At 36.4% G+C, this 22746-nt stretch overlaps 1 protein-coding gene across 1 annotated transcript in view; it reads left to right on the top strand.

Moving 5' to 3' along the window:
* CTNNA2 (catenin alpha 2) overlaps positions 1 to 17204 on the top strand; it is a 490369-nt gene extending 473165 nt beyond the window's left edge. The window contains exon 18 of the mRNA XM_082051003.1: positions 16070 to 17204. Within this exon, the coding sequence (XP_081907129.1) occupies positions 16070 to 16357 (288 nt within the window). The 3' untranslated portion in view covers positions 16358 to 17204. The remainder of the gene's footprint in view (positions 1 to 16069) is intronic.
* Positions 17205 to 22746: the final 5542 nt, after the last annotated feature.

Here is a 22746-nt window from a genome sequence, read left to right as displayed (position 1 = left end):
GTACTACTAGTGTAATATTTCTCATATTTAAGGATATATCATCTGAACATCCTTCTCTTCATCAGAATGAGCAAGCTTGCTTAGGCTTCATGAAGTCTGGTGGTCACAGGGGATCAAAATGTATTCCTACTTTATTTGGCAAAAACAATCGTGGTGCAATAGTCAGTCATAGGTTACCTAAGCTATGATTTAACTGACTTCTACTTGGTACTTTTTACCATAAAAGCCTTTAAAAGTTCAATTTCTCTTTTGTCTTTGGACTAGTAGACACACATGATAATACCAGAGGTGTTTTTCCTCCTCTCTGTCTTCATATATGCAAGTATCTTGAAATCAAGATGATGTAATGAGAAATCAGATAGACATGTATTTAATTCAATTATGAACTGAAATTCACAGCACTATCATCTCTTTACGTTACTCAGATGCAACCTAGTTTTGCATTGTGTTCCTGAAGTTATATATCATCTCTAACAGTCACAATAGCTCTTCATTTAGTCAACTGGACTAACTGATTTGTTGATTTTTTAAATCCACAAATACACTGGTTTAAAGTGGCATCTACAGATACTGCAGGATTAGATTATATTAAAAGTTTTGAAGGTTAAGAAGAAAAAGATGTGCCTTCTCTTGTTAGGTGAAGTGACTGGTACTAGACATTAGTCACACTCTTTTAAATAGAAGGAAAGAAAATAAAAGAAAATCAAAGACCAAACAAACAGAGCAGGGAATACACATTAATCATTACGAGGACTGAAAAAATAATAATTACTAGATTATAGATTACATGATCCTTGTAGCAACAAAAAGCCTAAGGGAAAATGTTGATATTAACTCTGTGCTGTTAACACTCTTAAAAGAGATTTAAGGAGCACTCATTTTTCCTCTTCCAAAAGGCAGGATCTTATGCTAGCACTCTTTACTGGCACTGAAGAGTCCCCCGTTCTCTGTGCAGTTTTATTTAATGGAGTTAGGTTTGTCAGCATATACTATTTTTTTCAATTTTAGCATACAGCTAGGTTATTAAGACAATCCCAGTGGATAACATAAGCAATTATGTTTACTCTCAGACTTTCTTTTCCAGAATTTGGATGATAAAAATTCCATTTACAATAAATTAGAATGAATATCCCATTTTAAGACCTCCAGTTTCAGTTCTTAGGAAGTTGTTTGAAAAACAAATGTGCTTCAGCCTGTAAGGTCATCACTGTCTAAAAATGTACAGTCTCTAAAAGCATCACAATTCTTTACAATTTTGTTGATATTTTCTGGAACTTTAAAGTGTGCTCTGTAAATAAATGTATGCCCAAAATTTGTATACTTCCCTCACTTGTTCTTTCAGCACAGTTTGTCAGTTCTCATTTTCAATGCAACAAAACCACAATTCTTTCTTGACCTCCTTCATATAGTGGTTTTGGTGGTCTACCCTTTGGCTTAACTCTACTCAAGGGTCAGCCCAGAGGGCTGGAATGCATATTTTTTATTCAGAATTGGTGGATGCAAGTGTAATTCCAGTTGTATTCACTGGAATTTCAGCTGCTTCCATCAGTGTTTATGGTTTTGTGCAGCTCAGCTGTTCAAAACCATATATAAAATTATGTTATTGGAAGTCTATTAACCTAATTAATACCCAATCTGATGCTAATTAGCTTTTAATAGAGATATAGCTTTCTATCCTTTCTGGTTTTCGTTAAAAAAGGTGCCAAAATTTCTCCCCTTTCCCAATCAGCCTACCCTGTAGGTCTTGCATGCTTAACCTGTGCTATGGGAGCAAGTAAGAGGAACCACCAGACAGCGGGGTTACTCATCGTGGAAGAGTCCCTGTTTCCTTGACCAAGCATAGCTCCTTCAGCACACGTTGTCCCCTCTCCTCATCTCTACGCTACGGCACAATATTTCTCTTGCTCTCTCTCTCACTATCTCTTTTCTGTATCTCTCGGAAATCAGACTGGAGTTCAGAGCACTTTCACTACCTTTTATGAGGTAGAGTGTGATGTCATAGATGGGGGCAGGGCTAGTCAACTTTCTACCCACCCACCCACCTGTGCTGAGGGAGCTACGCTTGAGGCCGGAACCGGTGACTCCTCGACGGTGAGTAACCTCCTGTCTCATCTCTATCTTTAACTGTCTCTATAGATCTGGGGGTGGAGGGAGAAAACATGAGAATATGGGTTTTGGGGGGACGTTTGTTAGCTTTTTAATTGTTAACCATAGGGCTCACAGAATAAGTTGCATGTGTTGTCTTAGTCACCTGTGAAAAATGATTTCCTTACTGTTCTGAAGTCTTAGAGTTAATGTCACCTGTAAAGCAATGATCACATCTTGTTGCAGAGGTGGTCTATTTACTGGTTCTTAAACTGATCCTTCAGCATTTATCTCACACTGTGAAAAGGGCAGACTCTGGTCCACTTGAACTCAACTGATAAACTTTCGTTAATTTAATTACAGTAGTGCTGGGCCATCATTTTCCTGAAGTACTCTGTGATTAAAGATAGATGGTGTTATTTATATATTTATCATTGTTAACTGTGGACAATGCCCATTTATACAGGACAGGGGTTTTATTTTAATATATTATCTGCTACTGTTTTTATTTGCTTTATCCAGAGTGTTTATGAAGTTGTGCATTGGCAATAGGCCAATTATAAGATCTATTTTAAAGACGAAATAAAATTCAAAAGTAAATTGTGGAAGATATAAAATTAAGCAGGAAATCAAATTCCAGGACATGTAACTGAGATTTAACCTTTGAAATCATAAATCAAAGGATTTGATTTTTTTTTCTGTGACAAGAACGTGAGGTGGGCAGGGATATTGAAAACTGAATTTCTTGGTGGGTTTTTTTTTGTCTCAATACCTAAAGGTTGCTATTTTCCTTTAAAGCACTGTCTTGTTACCTGTTTCCCTTGGCCCCAAGTGTTATTGCTTCACTGTTTTAATATCCCTCAGCCTTTTTAAAAAGACAAGATGGACTATGAAGACCTTCCTTTCTTGCTCTGCCTCTTGGGTATCTATTAAAGTTGTCAAGATGTCAGAGCTCTCATGCTAAAGGGCAGAAGAAGGATCATATGAAGATTTTGGCCCCTAGGGATAACACAAATCTTGCTGTTCTGGTTAATTTAAAAGCTCTTTACCAGCTCTGTGTGGGGTCTTGTCATATCTCAGCGAAAGGCACTAAAAGGCAGCAATGCATACTCTATAAATCAAAGGCAAAGGGAGTGCAATCTCTGCGTTTTCAGCAGAGGTAGTCCATGGTCTGATTGATGAAGTACTTCTATTCTCAGGTGACTGGGTGGCTTTGAGGAATTGGGTAGAGGATGCAGACCGTTCCATCTTCTGCTCACTGGCATGTATTGGGGATTGATCAGTTGTGATGGATAGATATTCCTCCCTGATGACTCAGTGATGCTCTTTGTATCATTGCATAGGAGAGCTGAATGAAATTCTGGGAGGATGAAAGCCTTGTTTACAAAGCTACCAAAACTTTCACTAATGACCGTTTTCCTTCCTGTCAGAGAGAAAAATAAGGACAAAGAATAAAAAATGTGTTCGCTGGCAGGTGGGAGCTTTTCTAACTTTGAATAATGTGTGCAAGGAGTTTTATTACTACTGTTTATTCCTTTGGTAAACCAAACACTGGGGTCTTCAAATCTTCCTTTGCAAAGCCAAGAGCTTGTCTAGCAAATTTAGCTTCCCTAGGAAACTTTAATCTTTTCAGTAGGAAAGGAAAAGCAGGTTAGCCAACCTCTAATGTTTCATTGGGAAAACTTTATAGGAACTACTGCTGTTAAAGATGATTTGAGGTTTGTTCTTTTCAGAGGCAAATGCTTTGAGGTAAAATTTAATTTAGGTCCTAAGCACATCCTTTGCTGATGAGTTTACAAAATTGTCTTTGCGCATAATTATTCTTGCATAATGCAGGACACTTTAATTTTTGCACAGAATAGGTAAAACATAAAGACCAACTGTACCGTGCCCCTAATCTCACTTCAATGATATGAAAGCATTTTAGTGGCATAAAGAGGGAACCTATTTTAAAAACTGATATAAGGATTGGGAACAGGAAATCAGAATTGTATCATTCAGTAATTAAGGTGAATTAGAGATAGTGATCAGCACTGAGGGGGTATTGTGGAACAGAGATGTCAGTGGACTACTTGAAATCCAGAGAAAATTTCTGTCTCCATTTTTCATGTAAAATGAGCAAATTAGCAGCTGCCTGACTTATGTATAGGAGGCAGTTTGTGAAGGGAATGATATTCAGAATGACATAAACTGTTGCAAGAATTAACCTGGAATCTGCCTGTGCCAAATCCAATAACAATTTCTTATTCATGCAACCCCAGGATGTGAGTTTGCCTGAGTAACCTAACTCTTATAGAATAAATAGCCTAATTTTACATTTACTGAGCTAATTCCCCTGTTAAATTATTTTACTGGCAGCTATGATTAAAATAAAATTAAAACATCTAAAGTGCACAGATTCCTGTATTTTACAACTTTGGCTTAAATGTATATTCAGTCAATTGCAATGTTTGTTTTAACTGTATATTATTTACACGTACATAAATTAAAGTAAAATATAAGAAGGCCTAGATTTCAGCTGATTTTACTTAGTGTGCAATATGAAACTTTTAAAGCAAATATCTGAGCAACTTCTTCCAATAAATGCTGATGTAAATGATTTAAATCTTCATAAGCATTTTGCACACTGAAAGTTACTTTATGTAAAGCATTCTTAAAAATTGTGTTGGTTTACATTGGCAAGCATATTTTGTATTACTGACTCAAAGTAAAACCAGTAACTAATATATTTATATCTATATATTTAAGGAGGTAAGCATTAAAGTTACCGATACGTTCTTCAGTAATACTGGCAAGGGGTGTGCACTACTTTAATGATGCCAGATCATATACAGGAATTGAACCTTTTTTTCAGCATGATTAAGATGGCGATGTAAAATTCCCAAATTTTCTGTATTTGCCAAGCTGATTTCTCTTACAAGTTGAATTAAAACTTTGTGGGTTGGTTCTTACCTTCTTTTTCTATATGAGAAGTGAGGGAGAGCTGTGAAATGCACCATCTGTTCGCAAACCGTGTCAGCTGGCAGAGAGCTGCTCATCACCTGCCCTCTCTTGCTGCAGTTTTAGGCTGGTATAACACCATTGACTCAAAATGAATTACTTTTGCTTTAATCTTGTTTAAGCAAAAGAAGTCACAGCATTCTAGAGGACACTTTATGTTGATTTAAATTGCAATTTCGACCTCAGTTCATTTGAATTGTCAACAAAAATGCTCAGTAGCACTTGGACTGAGTATAGTGGTTGGAGGAAACAAGAACTGCCTGAATGGCTCGGACTTTCTGCAACAGTCACATCTTGACATGCAACATGATTCTGTTGAGTCATAATCCTTTGGATTTTTATCAGTCCCATCTGAGTGTCTCAAGGGCAAACATCATTGTGTAGCTTTGTATAACTGAAAACAGAAGCAAATTTTGTCATTATTTCCCTTCTGGAAATGAGAGTACTGAGCTACACTCAAGGCAGAAAAGACCTGTAGAATCAAGATGAATTTCAAATGCTACATCCTCCTTCAAGACCAGCATTTCTCTGTCTTCCATTCTATGTTGCAGTTTCCACTCTGGATGGCCAAATAAAAATAAAAACCAGGAGAAAGAGTTCACTGTAGTTAAGTAGTGTGGTTTAAGAAAGAGTTTTAAAGAAATCTTGCACTAACAGGGTGAGACTACCCCACTCAAGTTGTGCAAAAGATGAGAGTAGGTCTATGGAGAAATGAAGACTGAATATTTTATTATTCAGAAAGATTTTACTTGAATTACGCAGAGTTTCTGCCTATTATCTCCATTGCTATGTTGAGAGTGATTCATCTAGCCGATTGTAAACAGCTGCATATGAGACGTTCACTCCAGGCTTCCTTTCTAATTAGTGGAGATCAATAGCCATTTCTAGAAAACATATTCTCATTTCAGTAGATGCTGATAACTGGTTAGGTTACTCGTATCTTCGAAAAAGGATACAGAAGCATGGGCAGGTGTATTAAACCATATATTCAGAGAAACATAGAGATGGGGAAAAAGGAAACTGCCTGATTTTTTTCTGGACAGAAATATTTAAATTATTTTGAAAGGAGAATTTATCTATATAAAGTATCTCTCTTGGGGTCCCAACCTCATTAGTTTCTGTAGGTTGGAGAGATTGTGTATATTTTATAATTTGTGGTTTCCCCCATTTGACACTTTTGGGGATCAAAAGAGAAATATTAAAGAATACAGTCCTAAAAATATTCATTAAGTTTGTTTGAATTCTTGGATTACTGGGTCAAATCCAAATACAATTGTTTTGCAGACTCACCAGATTCACTGTACTGTCTTTAGGATCTAATGCAATTTAGGATCTCTAATTATAATTTAAAAGGTGGGGTATTTTGGCCCATCTCCATAGAAAACAAACCCATGGAACATCTCAAGTGCTCCATGGTTCCTGGTCTTCTCTACCAAGCATACAGGAGCCTGGAACGCCTTGGTCCAGTGCCTGGAATTAGGTAGGATGAGGTAGGCTAAGACTTCTTTTACAAAAATGGAGACTCTGCAAACCTCTGCAAACCTCTGCACCAAACACATCATCTCAATGGCTTTTATGAGCAGCACTACTTTGTTTGTCGCATTCCTAGAGAAACTGTTCATTTACAGACATCTGAAAAATGCTTCTGGGGGTTCTAGTGTCACCAGCTATGAACCATTCTTGGTTCCTGACTGATCTTTAAAGACATTCAGTTGCAATTGTTCTGATGCCAATTAAGTGCAGACGAGTCTATAGATAATAATGACTAACATACAATATTTAAGTTAGGAAAAAGCTTTATAAGAAAAGAGCCAGTGCAGATGCTTTTTCATTTGAATATTCTTCTAAATAACAGCAGAGTTTATACCTTCATCTCCTTTACATAAATTCTGGATTAGAGGTAAAATTTGGAGATGTGGATGAATTAATTTATTTGTGTGTGGGGAAGAATGTCCTGAGGTAAAAAGCACAGAAACCATTTGGGTTACATGAATCATTGAGGCCATAGGTTCTTCTGCATTTGTTGTTCAGGGAAAATGCCATCTAAAACACTGTGTCACAAAAGAGAGCAGAGACCAAGTAAATTAGGATTTCCTAGCATTATAATTTTCTGAAGAGAGAAGTGGACTTCACCAGCTTGTGTGAGCTACTAAATATTTGTCAGTATTTCATTATATTTTTTCCTATCCTCTACAGTTGCTCAGTTTTCTCCCTTTGGATGAGACACTTATTCTTGTAACAATGAAAATGATATTGCCAATATAATTTACTCTACTTTTAGATACATCTGCATATATACGGAAGAGAAGTCTAAGGGATATTGTAGCCTACAACTACCTAACATTAGGTTCTAGAAGAGCCAGATCTAGACTTGTCAGAGATGCATAGTGACAGGAAAAGGGGCAACAGGCATGAGTCTTAACATGGGAAATACCAATTAAATATAAGTAAAAAAAAGTTTCATCTCAAGGGCAATGAAATTCAAGTGCAGGGTGGAGTTCCGTAGTCCAGAGACGTAGGACACTATCCATCCTTGGACATACTCTGAGTTTAAGCAAAATCCTGAACAACCTCATCTAGTTCAATTTGTTTTAAACAAGGCATCGGAGTAGGTGACCTCAAAAGGTTGTTTTCATCCTAAAGTATTCTATGATTATATGAATATTTGCATGACAAAATGTGAGTAATAAAAATGAGCCTTTACAATTCAGAGCAAGATTTTACTCATTCCAATTTATTCTTAATTTGCTGTCACCTGTACTTGTTCTTCCCATGTCAACTGCAACAGCCTTTAAAATTGTTTCTGTTTTGTTCTGGTTTCATTTGTTTGCAGTATCTAGTAATTCTTACCTGTTTTGCTGGTTTTTAATAACATTTAGTCCAAGCTAAATTTATAAATGAAATGAACAAATGCATTCACAAATTGTATATTCGGTAGCTGACCAGGGAAAAAGCCTTCTAGTAACAAACACTTAGTGAATGTTATTTAACCATTGATTGAGTTGGTCAAACAAATAGAACAGTTAATTGTAAATAGTGTGTTTGGAATATAATGTTAGAATTTCCTTTACAGATTATTTGCCATATATTATTAGGCTAGCTCTTTCAGTGTTGGGACTTTTCTGGAAAGCTGAAATAGGGGTCTGTCCTGAAGACTACTGTGGGTATTCAATTATTTTTCTTTATTTCATTGCATACTGTTGTAAGGTCCTGGAAGGTGCCCAGGGAATCAAACAGAGAAAGTTTTCACTGATTGAGTTGAGCAGCACTGCAAGGACCCTCAGCCCCAACGAAGTAAAAGCCTTTTACCACCTCAGAAATGATCAATATATTGAATGATCAAGCCCTTTTATCTGCTTCTATGAGACATAAAATATACATGAACAGCAGCAGGCAAACGTTAGGAAATGAGGAACAATTGTCCTGGTACTATCTTCCATTCTACAAGTGGATTTTGTTTCATCCATTTGGACTGTGATGTATTGTTTTTAAGCCCTTTTCTGAGGAAAGCCAGCTTCACTTGTAGAGCAGCTGTCTTCAAAGTGGCTTTATGCTGACCTGGGCAAGCATAACTTTAGAGACATTAAGCTATCTGAAGGAGCAAATTTGCCTCAAGATGTGAGAGATCCTTACAGTTGAAGCCATAGAGATAACTTGCATATGACACTATTCCGATTCATCTTACAAATTTTTCAGATTAAAAGAGAAGTCGGGTAAACATCACATTTCTCAGCATTGCTGTCTGAAATCCTGCATTATGCTGCTTTGCTTTTTGTTTTCATTGTGACAAAGCCAAGAGGACTAGCAGGAGATAACACATTATCATGTAAAGAATGCAGTGTTTCTGTGCTTTATTGATTATTTTCATCCAAAGTCTCCTGCATTTTATCACTGAGAGTACACTTCCCAGCCAACCAGACACGATTCGGACTCCCTTCAGGTAAGACTGTATGAGACATGCTTTTCTTGTTATTATACCTGTTCTCTAGATAAAGAACAAAAGGTTTGCTTCCAAAACTCCATTTGAAAGAGCGCTTGATTACTTTGGGCTTTAAAAAAAGATATCTATCTTCAAATTGCGTACAAACCAGAACTCAGCAGGAGGGAGATGAGTAGCATGGACTATTTAGATATCCTATATTTCCTCTTTCAGATTAACTGCAGTTGGATATGAAAGTGGAAATTCATACTGAGATGCTTTTGACAGAGTCCTGTCTGCATTTTTCTGTCTGTGACATCAGATTCAATGTCGTTAACTTCTGGCCTATGAATCCCTGTGTAAACTGGTGTATACAATCGTGGTGATACACAGACCGCTTACATAAAATTTTGCATTAATGGCTTTTTTAATTGGGCCTGATACTGAGTTTTGATAGACTTCTTACTCTATTTTTCTTCACTAAGCCTCCTGGCAATAACAAAACAACTTATTTACAATTTGAGTTAACCTATCCTGTCCAATTTAGTTCAGACTTCATTGTTGCAGACAATTTATCTTCACCTGGAAGATTAGGTAGGAGCCTGTCTTCAAACGAGCCATATAAAAGTCCTTTTAATCATCCGAGAATTCAGATCAAAACATTCCATGGGACAGAATGATTTTAAAGTTGTCAACGTGATTGTACTATTTTGCTACAATCAGTAATGCAACTGTGGTGGACATTAGATAATAATATTTTAGGTGGTTTTCCTATACTTTACAGAGTTAGTATTCTTATTTTGTCATAAACTTAGATAACTTCTTCATTTAGTGAATGAAGTATATCACCCTCAATTTTAGTGATATCTGGTGCATAATTGTATTTTATGATTATATTTATACCTATATATTGTTTTTAGTTTCATACTAAGTATTCTCCTCAAAGCAGATTGTGGTATCATTTTGTCTTTTAGCCTTTTTTTCTTTTAAAATAGCCTGGAATAAGTAAATCAACTGTATAAATACATCTTTACAAATTCTCCATATTATGTCCGTTTATCTTTTATTGGGAATGCCAGTATTGGGAGGATTTTTATATGTTTATGCTTTTTCAAACTGGCATAAAACAGTTGGTATCCTGTTGACCTTGTAAATTAAACATCTGTTTTTAAATGTCCAGAGAGGACAGAAGATACCCTAAGAGATGGCAGCCTCTGTTAAATAAAACTAAGTGTGTTTCTTACCTTTAATTGAAAAAATGCAGATTAGTATAGTTAGTCAGTGGATTGGCCACCTATAAAACACAACCACCCCCCAAATGAATTAAATATTCAACAGGTATAAAGAAATAAGTTAATTGGAATCAAATGTGAAAATAAGTATCTAGGAAAAGAGGAGTATAATACTATTTTCTCTATGTAGCCCCAGATCTCTTTCTAACACCATGACAGCCACCTTACACTCCCAACAATGACATTTAGTTTGTTTTATCATTTCAGATGTATAGGGTAGTTTTCTCACAATGGATCCATATGTAGCAAAAACGTTATGTGCGTTTTCAAGTGACTGACTTAAATATGACTTTGGCCGTTGCATAGAAGTGCTGACAAATAGCAGATGTCTCGTACCATAGGGATGAGAGCATTTACATAGCAAATCGGCCATTCTTGCATTGGCTGTCACTAATAGTATCATGTTTTATGCATGAAATGTGCCACAGAAATGTAAGACAGAATTATTATGAATAAGATTTCTTACATATATATCTTACATACATATGTAGGACTGGTTTTACTATTAAGTACAGCTGAGAGGAAAATATTCTGTTGCATAAGAATGTAATCTGGGAAAATGATACTCCTGATTTATCCTCCAGACTCATAATTGCTTCATGGAATCTTTAGCTGCTCGAGCGGCTGTTAATTGAGTTTTGATTTGTGATTTTTTGTTTGTCACCTGTCCACAAAAGTAAGAACTTGCTTCCAAAAGCAGGACAAGCAGGGAACGTACCCCGGTTCCACAGATAGCCCTAAGGGATTGCCAATGCCTAAATTACCTTCTGAAGGACACAAATCAAGTCTTAGCCAAGAATATTCAAAGGGTTACAGGTTCTTTTTCAACATTTTGAAGAAATGATAATTTCTCCTCCCAATCTGTGCAAAATAAACCAGACTAAACTCTATTTATCAATAATTACTTTTTTTTTTGCATTCATACAAGGTCCATATAGGTAGTTGTTAGCATCTAAGCTGTCTTTCTGCATAACTAACACATAGGCTTCTGAATGAATGTGCATTAAAAATGTCCAATAGTTCTGTTGAAACTAGAGTGTACATATTAAGCAAAAACATTCAATATTGATTTCACAATTTCTAGGGATAGAATCACTGTCTTTCATGAGTTCTTCTGATTAATTAATATCACTGCTAAAAATTTTTGGCTAATTAATAGCTACAATGACCTGCTTCACTTTTCAACCAGTAAGTTGTTACATATTTGTCTAATCTGTTGAACCTGCAATATTATTAGCCTTCTGTTACTACGTACTTCCTGACTTTGATCAACTAATTTTTTAATCATGTACTTCATTAATGGACAAAACAGATCTGACTGCATCCCATATAAGATGTTTTGTGTTCAGGTTCCAGGTTTTTAACAGAAATATGAATATTTTAAAGCTGGAAAATGGTTTCTCCAAGAGTCCACTGCAAAAAGTCACTGTTTAGTAATATTTTTGTGTGTGTGTATACATGCTTTTGGAAACTTAGCTATTAGAGAATTTGGAAACATTCTGTATGTGCCTTGTTAATTTTGTATCACAGAATCCCGGAATGTCAGGGGCTGGAAGGGACCTGTAAAGCTCATCCAGTGCAATCCCCCCATGGAGCAGGAACACCCAGATGAGGTTACACAGGAAGGTGTCCAGGCGGGTTGGAATGTCTGCAGAGAAGGAGATGAGTTTTTAATTGAACTGTCATGTGATACCAAGCAAAACACCTTCCAAAGGTCCAGTTATATCAACAGCATTGTTTTAAGCAATCCAAAGTTTAATCACATCAAAGTATGATATAGGTTACTTTGAAAATATTTTTACCCACAAAACCATTTGGTTACCATTAACAGTATTTCTTTCCTCCCTGTATTTATGGATTCTGTCATAGACATTGAATTATTTGGAAGTGCCGTTAGCTGAACTGCCCTATAATTTCACAGGTCGTTCTATTTGCATGGCTCAAAAATTTCCAGACTAGGAATTATAGCCAATTCTTTTGATGTCTTCCCCCACTTTTTGAGGTTTATTAAAATAAAAATTAGTAATATAGACTATCCTTAAATAATAATCTCTTTAAAGCTACCTATATTGTATGCTTGCTTACTGAAATTACAGGGGTTTTGTCTCTATTTCCATTTTTGTGGTATTATTTCTTGTTATAAAAATGAAAATATCTCTGGAAATTAAATTTTCTCCTTTCTAAACACTGTGGTACAGTCCTTCCCCATCACAGTAGTGTGACAATGCAGGGAGAACATCTCTTTTCATTTGTGTTATTGTTAAAGACAAAATTTTCCAGCTTCATTCTCTCCTGCTTCTTCAGCTATTTTGGTATTGTAATTGCTGGGTATTTTACTTAGATTATGTGTCTATGTAAAAGAAGCAAAAAATCTTGATTGTCACAAGATTCTGGAAAATTCCACATGTAGTGTAGGAAAAATGCAGCACGGCTTATAAGCAGATCAAAAACTCCTCAAAGCCTTATAGATTTTTGGGGAAAAAAACCCTTGAAATTATCTTCTTGGCAGATATTACGCTCTGTAGCTCAAGTGTTCTACCTTTGCATTCACTAATTGCAAAGTTAGCTTGTAGCAGAATCTTATTTTATAGATATATATTTTCTGAATGATTTATGCCACCTCTGGGCAGATGGCAGTTTTAACCTGGATAAGCGACTGTGTCCATTGTAGTAATTCTTAAGTTCTTTATGAATTCTGAATTTTCTCTAACATTCTCTCTTCTTGGACTTTTATGGACCAATAACCTAAATTTATCTTTTATGTTTAGGAGGGTTTTTTATCCTAAATGGAGGCAAATATATTTGTAAAGAGATCTAAGTACCAGAACACTGTTACTTTATGTAGCAAGTCAAAGGCTCTGTTAGCACAGAAAGCTGTCGTTCTATTCACAATTCCCTGAACCATTACTAGAGAGTGAAGTTTTCCTTCTGTACTGTGCAATAATTTCTTAGTGGTTCTTTCATTTGAAATGTTAATTTTCCTTCTTATTTTTTTTAATTATTATTAATATTATCTGTTTGGGAAAATGCATCTGCTTCTATGCCCAAATTTTTTAAGGATTTAATGCACTAAGGGCATGATTCACTGCTGCCTCCTTCCCGCTTTATGCCACCGTAGTTTTGCTGATTACAAAGCACAGCCTAAAAACAAAGTAATGCAGTGGCGTAGTAAGATCTAAATGTTAATGGGAATGATGTTCATTGAGTTTAATTCTTCTTTACTGAGCCATAATACAAGCAAGGAGCTGGAAGCAATAAGAAAATCACTGGAAGTGCTTACGTAACCAAATTGGATACATGGGATGGCTACCAGCAGATTCTGGAGAACACTCATAGCCTAATACTGTTATGGGGGTTTTATGTCTCTTTTCTAATTCCAGAACTTGAAAGCATTTTACAATATTAATGGATATTAAGGGCAAGGACTAAGTATCTGCATGTGAAAATGTGATTAATAATGGTGAAAATAAGAGGCTGTTATCTACTTTAACAGCAGATTGAAACTAGAGATAATTAAAATGGCATCAGAATATGTAGCGTGGTTTTGTAGCAGACATTGCAATCCGCATCTGATCTTGCAGAAGCACGTGCTTCTGTTCACCCTTATTGATCTACTCCATAAAATTACTAATGTGTTTAAAGATGTAGATTGCATCTTTTTGTGTGGTTTTAAGCATCTAATTTAGGTGCCTCCTCATTTCAAAATGCTTCCTTTAATTGTTCTGTTCCTTTATATATGCCCCATGTAAAACAGCTACCAGAACTCTTTTCATAAAGAAATGCTGGAAAATGTGAGGCTATTAGAAACCTTCAATAAATAGAATTCATTCAGGAGTGTGCAATATAGGCTTGATCCAGCCAGTTTATCCACATTGATTATGAAGTAAATACTATTTGACGGCATCACTTTATATTCAATATCAATCCACCAGCGTTTCCAAAAGAAACATTTAACAATGAATAATCCTTGATTGTAGATCTCTGCAGTAAATTAGAATATCCTAATTTAATAGAGTATGATCTGTTATTTCCCAACAAACATACAGATTGCTTTACAAATCATGCAGTAGTGTGGTTATAGAATAAAACTATACTGAATTATATTTCATTACTCCCTATTGAACAGTCATGTTTCTGCCATTTAATGTAATTTTCCATCTTTTAACTTAGTTTCTTTCACTAACAGAAAATACAAATCAGTCCTGAGGAAAAATATTTACTGGGGGCAGGCAATTAACTATGCATTTCAGGGAATGGCACCAAGTACGTGAAAATCATTGAAATGCTTTCTTGTTTTTCACCTCACTGTACGTAGCTGTTTGTGTATTTAATGAATCATAATGAGTTTAACACCACAGCAGAAGATATAAAAAATAATAGGTAAGTCTATAGATTAACGTGGTTCCAGACACAGACTTTCTGTAACATCTATTATTGTTCACATCAGTCACTGACACTTCAGAAAGAGGTTTCTCCGGACCTCTTCTTCTGTTAATGATTCAAAATACGCAAGGTGAAGTATAATATGGTCTTTGTTATTGCCTTATGAGTATTTATCCTGGTTACCATGCTTAGAATTTATGTTAAGGAATCGTATTTTCCCGAAGTATGGAGCAGGAAAGGTTTGGAGAGAGACAGTCCTTTTATACTAATTCAAAATAGCTAAGAACTTACTGAGTATGTGGGGTAGAATTAAAGAGTTAAAATAATATTACATAGAAAATCATTCCTACAAGCTGGAAAAGACAAATAAGGCAGCTTCCATGGAAGAACTGAAAGGGTTTGTCACAAAGAGTATATCCCACTTTTTCAGTATTTGGGAAAGAGATAAGTGAACATCCTAAACAATAGCCTGGGTTGCTACAGTACTTAAGAGCATATTTTTAGCACCTACTAATTTGAGGATGTCCAGTTGGATTTGGGAAGTGCCTAATCTGCATTTTGGAACATTGAGACATTGCTTTGGAAGTCCCATTATATGCTTAAATAATTTTGAAAGATTTGCCCAGGGATAAAGGATTGATTTCAGTGTATGATGGAAGCTTGTTGTCTGGAAGTCCCAAAGGTTGGAAGTTTGACAATTCTTAAGGCCTCTCACTTTTGGAGGACCCAGGAAGCTCAGGCAGATTGGTACATGAGAGAAATGCATAGTCATAAAGTAAGATGCTTTGTGAACACAAGTAGCTCAAATATTACAGTAGCTACAAAAGCCTGCAGTTAACTGCTTCATCTTTTCATTTCTTTAGGGGTTTCAAAACCTCCTTTCATCTTTTCAGATGGGATTCTCTAACAAGCTCAGCACTGGCCTCACACTGTTCCTGTAGACGTCATTGGGGGTGTTATCCTGGGCTTAATAGGAATAATTAGAACAAACCTGAATACTTGGAAAAAAACCCTGTTAACCTGTTTTGCAGTTTTTTACATGTAAAAGTATTTTTTAAAGGTTTAAGTGAGAAGTCTTGTGTTTTTGTGAAAAAAGAGGCAACTACTTCACCCATATAAAAAGAATAATAAACCAAACAAAACAGACAGCACAAGCTTTTCCTTTGAATTATTACAAAAATTTAATCTGAGTTACCACAGTCTTACCTTTACAGTTTGGTGCATATTGTTGCTGGTGCTTGTTACTTCAAGCTGCTTGTTTAATCCTGAGGGATAGGATTAATTTCATTTTTAATGAGATCTCAGAGCATCCCGACTTCACTCAGGAAATGGTCCAGTGATTCAGTTGTGGACTAACCTTGCTGTATTTCATTTTCTTTTCTATTCATAGCTGGACAGTGCCACTTCTCTCATCCAGGCAGCTAAAAATCTGATGAACGCTGTGGTCCTTACAGTGAAAGCTTCATATGTGGCTTCTACTAAATATCAGAAGGTCTATGGTACCGCTGCAGTGAACTCACCGGTTGTATCTTGGAAGATGAAGGCCCCTGAGAAGAAACCTCTAGTAAAGAGGGAAAAACCAGAGGAATATCAGACAAGAGTGAGAAGAGGATCCCAGAAGAAACATATTTCCCCTGTACAGGCCTTAAGTGAATTTAAAGCGATGGATTCATTCTAAACCACTAAGCTTTACCAGGAGGGTTTTATATTCTTTTTTTGTATGCATACCTGCCGACTTGTATGCGTCTGGCATGGGGTGGGGGGAAGCAGTGTCGATTTGCATGCAACCTGAGACTATCGAAGTGATTAACTTTCTGCAATGCCAAAATTTAGGGCATTCACTTCTGATGTTAAATGGACTTATTCCAAGCTTACTTTTTAAACTAAACTATAGCGTTGAATTGGCCAAAGAATTTGCATCACAGGGGTACGTGTGGATTAAATAATAAGTCTAAACCCAGAAATTTTTGTGCATGCAAGAAACATTAGGTTGGCAGGTATATTAAGTGAAAAAAAAAAAATGGAATTGTAATGGTAGACCATAAAGCTTGTATTGCTTCTGTTCCAGTGCAAAAATGTACTAGCCAATATGCTTAAATGTGTGGCCCAATAATGAAATGATATAACTTTTAAGTCATCTTCATTATAGTATGTGAATTTTTAAACCAGATACAAAGTAATTCATCTTTAAAAATACTTCTTTTAAACCATATTTTGTTCTTTATATTCTAGTAGTGTTATGACTGCTCACATTTCAACTAAACCCATTAATATGACCAGAGATTTACTTTTGCCAATTGAATTCCTTATGGTGGAGTATGAAGCACAATATGGTGATTGACATTGCCTTTTATATTATTATTATTATTATTATATTAGTAATAGAAGACCTGGTGATGGAATGTTTAGAGACACAGAAACTGCCAGTGTGAGAATTTAGAGGCAAATATGTAGGTGTAGCTTGGATTACAGGTATCTGACATACCATTGTAACCACTAACTCAATAAACTCATTTAATCTTGGAATCCTCAACATGACTCATCTCTTTTAATGCAGAAATATCTTCTGAATCATAATTGATGTAAACAGTGATTCATTTTGCCTCATGCTTCTTTTTTTTTTTTTGGAGGGGGGTTGTTTGTTGGTTTTTTTGTTTCTTTGTCTGTTTAATTGGGGTTCGTTTGGTTGGTTTTGTGAAGGTAAAACAACATTACATTCATTTTCTCATTTATTATAATCAGGATAGACAAACATGGTGAGTGGGTCAGAACCAGAGTTTAAATCTGAGACAACTTTAAGCCTCAGTACATATGAGACGTATGTGGCAAGTGTGAATTGAAGCTATTTCTGTAAATACACCACCTCAGAAACATCATACAGATAGTTCAATTTATTAAGCTCATAAGGCTTATAAGCTTAAAAGGTTAGAAATCATCTCTTGTGTCACACTGTATAGACCTCTATTAAAAGCACTGTGCGAAGAAATGCAACTTAAGAGAACATTCATCACATCATAAGGGATCTGAAGCACTGTGATAAACAACAACATATACCGTAAGAGACAAGTATATCCCATATTGTGTTCTTGGGAGATGTTTGCTTCTCTCAGATACGCTGATTCTTCCTTAGAACAGCAATGTAGCAAATTTTGTTCTATTGCCCTCCTACAAAATCTATATAAAGAAATTCACTCTCAGAGGCCTTTTAGGAAATTACCATTTTCACTTTGTTTACTTGTACTGTTTAGTAAAAAGAGTCCCTAATCAGAACTGGAGACAGTACATATGATCAAAATACATTAGAAGTTGTGGGGAAGTCCTTGAAGAGCTTTCACTGTAATGCCCTGATGTCTGACATAGGCTGGCATTATTTGTGTACCAATAAAATACCTAAAAGTAATCAGGATATTTACCAGCAAAATTAGAGGGGCAAAAGACAGATACTAAGTTTAAAGAAAAAATAGCAAATAGCAGACAAATAAATATGTCCTAGCATGGTGCATGGAGAAAGAAAATAGACAATTGTGCACAAATAAAAGTATTAATACATGGAAATATGAGAAAGATTAGTAAGTCTGGAATTGCTTTCATATATGGAGAGGCTAAATAAGGTAAGAGTGAGGCTATGAGATAAGTAAATAAGGAACAAGTTCAGCAAGTTGAATATCCATCGTCATAATGATAACAATTCCATTGTCTACTCCAACCAATAATTCATCCCACAGACTTTCCATCTGGAAATCTTACAGATCTGAAAGATCTAGCAAACTTTTCAGTCTAATATGAAGTGTAGGAATAAAAGAATGCGTGTGAATTTTGGAAAGGTTCACCTCATCCAGCCCTCCACTGTCAACAGGGAACTCCTGCCACCAGCATAGTGTAATGAACAACTACTGGACCTCCACAGCCTTCGATCAGAAAGTTGCATCTGTTTCTTGTGAGTATCATCTTGGTTGACAAACCAAATATATGGATAACATACATATTACTGTATACATACAACCTTGAAAAATTTCTCCTTGAATTGTACCTAGAGAAACAATTACATTGCTGTTTCTAGAAATGACAATTGTATGTTTCTTGATGACTACTTTTTTTTTACTTCCAGCAGATGAACATACAGCAAATGACTGTTTTGAAGGTCAGTGTAGAGGTCAGGTGGGCACCCTTGAGCTTGAGGTAGTTTCCATCCTAGTGTGGGTTTCCATGCTGTGGTCACTGTTCTTGTTATTTCTTGATGAGAAGCCTGAAGCCCAAGTTACAAGAGTGAGTTAAATGCTTCTTCCAGAAATGGTTCTATCTTTTGACCCGTGGCCATGAGGAGTAGGCTAGAGAAAGGGATTTGTCTTATAACACATCTAAATAAAATATGGAAAAAGGAACAGCAGAGTATTTCAGTTTATAGTAAACTTCTTCATCAAGAAAAGCAGCCAATTTCTGAATTAAGAAGTTAAAGAAAATAGCCTGAGAACTTTTAAGTAACTTTCAAAATATTTTTCCTAATATTATTTTTTTTTCCTTATTGGTTTATTTATTGAATTAATAATTTGAAAGTGAGAAGAAGAGTTCAAATAGCTAAATATGTATTTTAGGTCAAGGAGCTCCTGAGCAAGACATGTTACTATAATACAGAGGAATATGAGTTTTGGACGGGCCAAAGAGGTGAAATCTGAGTGTAGTAAAATAACTTAGTACATTATTCATACATAGCACTTTCTTATCCTTAATCCCCAGTGATCTCAATTACATCATTAAATTTATACATGAGTTTAAGTGCTTGGCTGCATATAAATGATAGCATTCATATGCTTAAAGTTGCACAAATGCTTTGATAATAAGGAAGCAGGGGATAAAGCTCAGCACAGATTTGCTTTGATCCAGCATTTTCTCTCTACTGTGTCCTTAGAGTGTGAAATACCAATCAATAGTTCAGTTCTTTTACATTTTAAAAAGAGGTGGACCAAGGTATGGGAATGTAGTGAGAAGTAATTCCAAAAAAGACAATAATACTGGGTATTTTTATATCTAGCACATTGTTTTGCATTTCCACGTGAAAGCTGGCCAAAACAAGTTTCTTGTGTCTCTCTGAAAATTGAGTTTAATAAATAGGATGTATATTTATAGGCTTAAAATGACATTTCTGCATATAAAAATTTATATTTCAATGGGGTCTTTAAGCAAAAAACAAGTGCTTTGTTTTGTTTTGTTTTAAATGACACCCGCCCCTCGCAGTATGAATCTAAATTAAAGGCTTATATTGGAAATCAGGCAATGCATCTCGTTTCAATCTGTAAATATGCCTTCAAACAATCTTTCAGATCAGACTTGGTTGTTCAGTTATTTTTGCAATGCAGAGGATCAATACATATGTGGTAAAGGTAGGAAGCTGGAAGAGAGAAAGCGGCATGTTTTGTTTGAACCTTATCGGTAGTTTGTCCAGAAGAGAAAGGTCACAGCTGAAGCTGTGTCCAAAACCAGTTTATCCCATGTCATCTTAGCAGTGAATTCAAACATCTATTGGGAAGTTCAGCACATACCGAGCTCGCTGCTGACTTGTACCTGCAGAGATCTGGAATAGTCAATAATTTTTGTGGTTTCTCACTGAATGACCAAGTGCATCCTCACGCGAGGGTTCACACCTTTCTCCTGCTTTAGATATTTTTCCCTTTATGACTCACTTAACACCAAGCTACGGAGAACTTGACAGCTTGATAAAAGCTGTGGGAGGTAGAAATGCATTTTCATGCTCTAGTTATATTTTTAAAGGAATATTTAATTACTTGTGCAATGATATTTCCTTTTTTTGATAATGTCAGGTGAGATGTCATAGGTGAGTAGCTGCTACCCAACATTAGCCTCTCCCTTTAGGTGAAACTGTAAAGTTCCAGTGTTGTTTTGTAATTACTGCATAATAATGCACCTGAAAAATTCACAGAATGTCAGGGATTGGAAGGGACCTCGAAAGCTCATCCAGTCCAATCCCCCTGCCAGAGCAGGAACACCCAGATGAGGTTACCTGTCCAGGCAGGTTACCTGTCCAGGCAGGTCTTGAATGCCTCCAGAGTAGGAGACTCCACAACCTCCCTGGGCAGTCTGTTCCAGGCTCTGTCACCCTCACTGAGAAGTTGTTTCTTCTCAAATTTAAGTGGAACCTTTTGTGTTCCAGTTTGTACCCATTACCCCTTGTCCTATCCTTGATTGTCACCGAGAAGAGCCTGGCTCCATCCTCCTGACACTCACCCTTTATATATCTGTAAAAGTTAATGAGGTCACCCCTCAGTCTCCTCTTCTCCAGCTCCAGAGCCCCAGCTCCCTCAGCCTTTCCTCACATGGGAGATGCTCCACTCCCTTCAGCATCTTTGTTGTCCTGCGCTGGACTCTCTCCAGCAGTTCCCTGAGGGACCACAACTGGACACAATATTCCAGGTGTGGTCTCACCAGGGCCGAGTAGAGGGGCAGGAGAACCTCTCTGACCTACTCACCACCCCTCTTCTAATCCACCCCAGATACCATTGGCTTTCCTGGCCACCAAGGCCCAGTGCTGGCTCATGGTCACCCTGTTGTCCACCAGGACCCCCAGGTCCCTTTCCCCTACGCTGCTCTCTAACAGGTCATTCCCCAACTTATACTGGAACCTGGGGTTGTTCCTGCCCAGATGCATCTTTGCAGACTGTGAAATGTTTATATTCACCTGCTTTGTCCCAGCTCACCAAAAATTACATACAAGGAGGAAAGAAAGATAAGTAATGTTTCCAAACCCTCCTATAATATTCAGAAATAATGACTTTGCTAGAAGGATGTATTTGATTTATTACTTTTTTTTCTGAAATATTTCATGCAAGAATTATGAAAAAAAAAAAGTTTCTTTGGCTTGTGTTTCCAGGAAGTCATATTAAATTGTGCTAATGCCTCTGTCTCCTCACTGAACCACAGAAATGGCTGTTAACAGGAGGATAAATGGAAAACAAACAAACAAACTTTAAAAAAAACAAAAATCTTAATTTTTCTTGATCTATTTGATGATTTTTCTTTAACAGTGTCTGCATTTATATGTACTTTGCATGTGTGCACACAAAATATATATATATAAATACATATGCCCACAAAAAATTCCCAGGCTACACAGAGATTTAGATGGCCAAATATCTACCAAGTAGCAATGTGCTACGCAGGAAACAGGTGTGGTGCCTTTATTTAGCTGGACTATCACAAATATGTCACAAGACCTTCTGCATGGGATGTATTGAGTTTTTAAGATCTCTGAAGATCCCAAGGCCTGACTTTTCAAATATATATATATGCACATATATGTATATATGTATCTATATATATATGTGGGTGGGGTGGGGGGTGTTTTGGCCATGTGGAAGTCAAGCCTGGTTCAATTAAACCATAGGCTCCTGGTTTTCGTTAGCTCACCAGCAGTGTTACTGCCCAGCATTACTCAGAATTATGCGGCCCGGTGTCTGGAACCTGCAGGAGATAACAGAGACCCTGCTAATTGTCATATATAATTTTCATTATTAATTATGCCCTGATCTACAACTGAGACTACAAGGAAGATCCATTATGTGGGCTATAATTGTGGAATAAATTAAGATCACTAGACTCTGTCATAGAGCTATGTGAAGCCTACGTGCCTCTTAGTTTAATTTGTCCCTTAAGAGTCCCTTAAGACAGGGTTTTAAATCTGCAGTCTGCACAACTAAGAGCTTGGAGAAGCTCTGTGATATTTCAGTGAACCATTTATTTGTGCTGTGAAGAAAAGCTCCCTCAGTTTTCACTGCTCTAAGCTGATTTGGGTGCTCACACAATTGTGTATGTTGGGGGCAATAATATCTCATTGGCAATGATATCTCAAAATTCGCATTAGCTGGATATCACACTCCATGGGAGATCCCTTTCACTGGGAGCCATTTAAACTACAGATTTATATTTGTGTGAACTGGTGGAAACATTCCCTGCCTGAGACGATAGGATGTGCTACACGTATCTTATACATCAGCTATATTGCACATTGAATATTAGTCATCATTCCATACACAAAGGTTTTAGCGTCTCTCAGTG

Source organism: Streptopelia decaocto, assembly GCF_964273445.1.
Source record: "Streptopelia decaocto genome assembly, chromosome: 4".
NCBI lineage: Eukaryota > Metazoa > Chordata > Aves > Columbiformes > Columbidae > Streptopelia > Streptopelia decaocto.
Note: the sequence above shows the minus strand (reverse complement) of the source record. Positions and strands in the feature narration are given on the sequence as shown.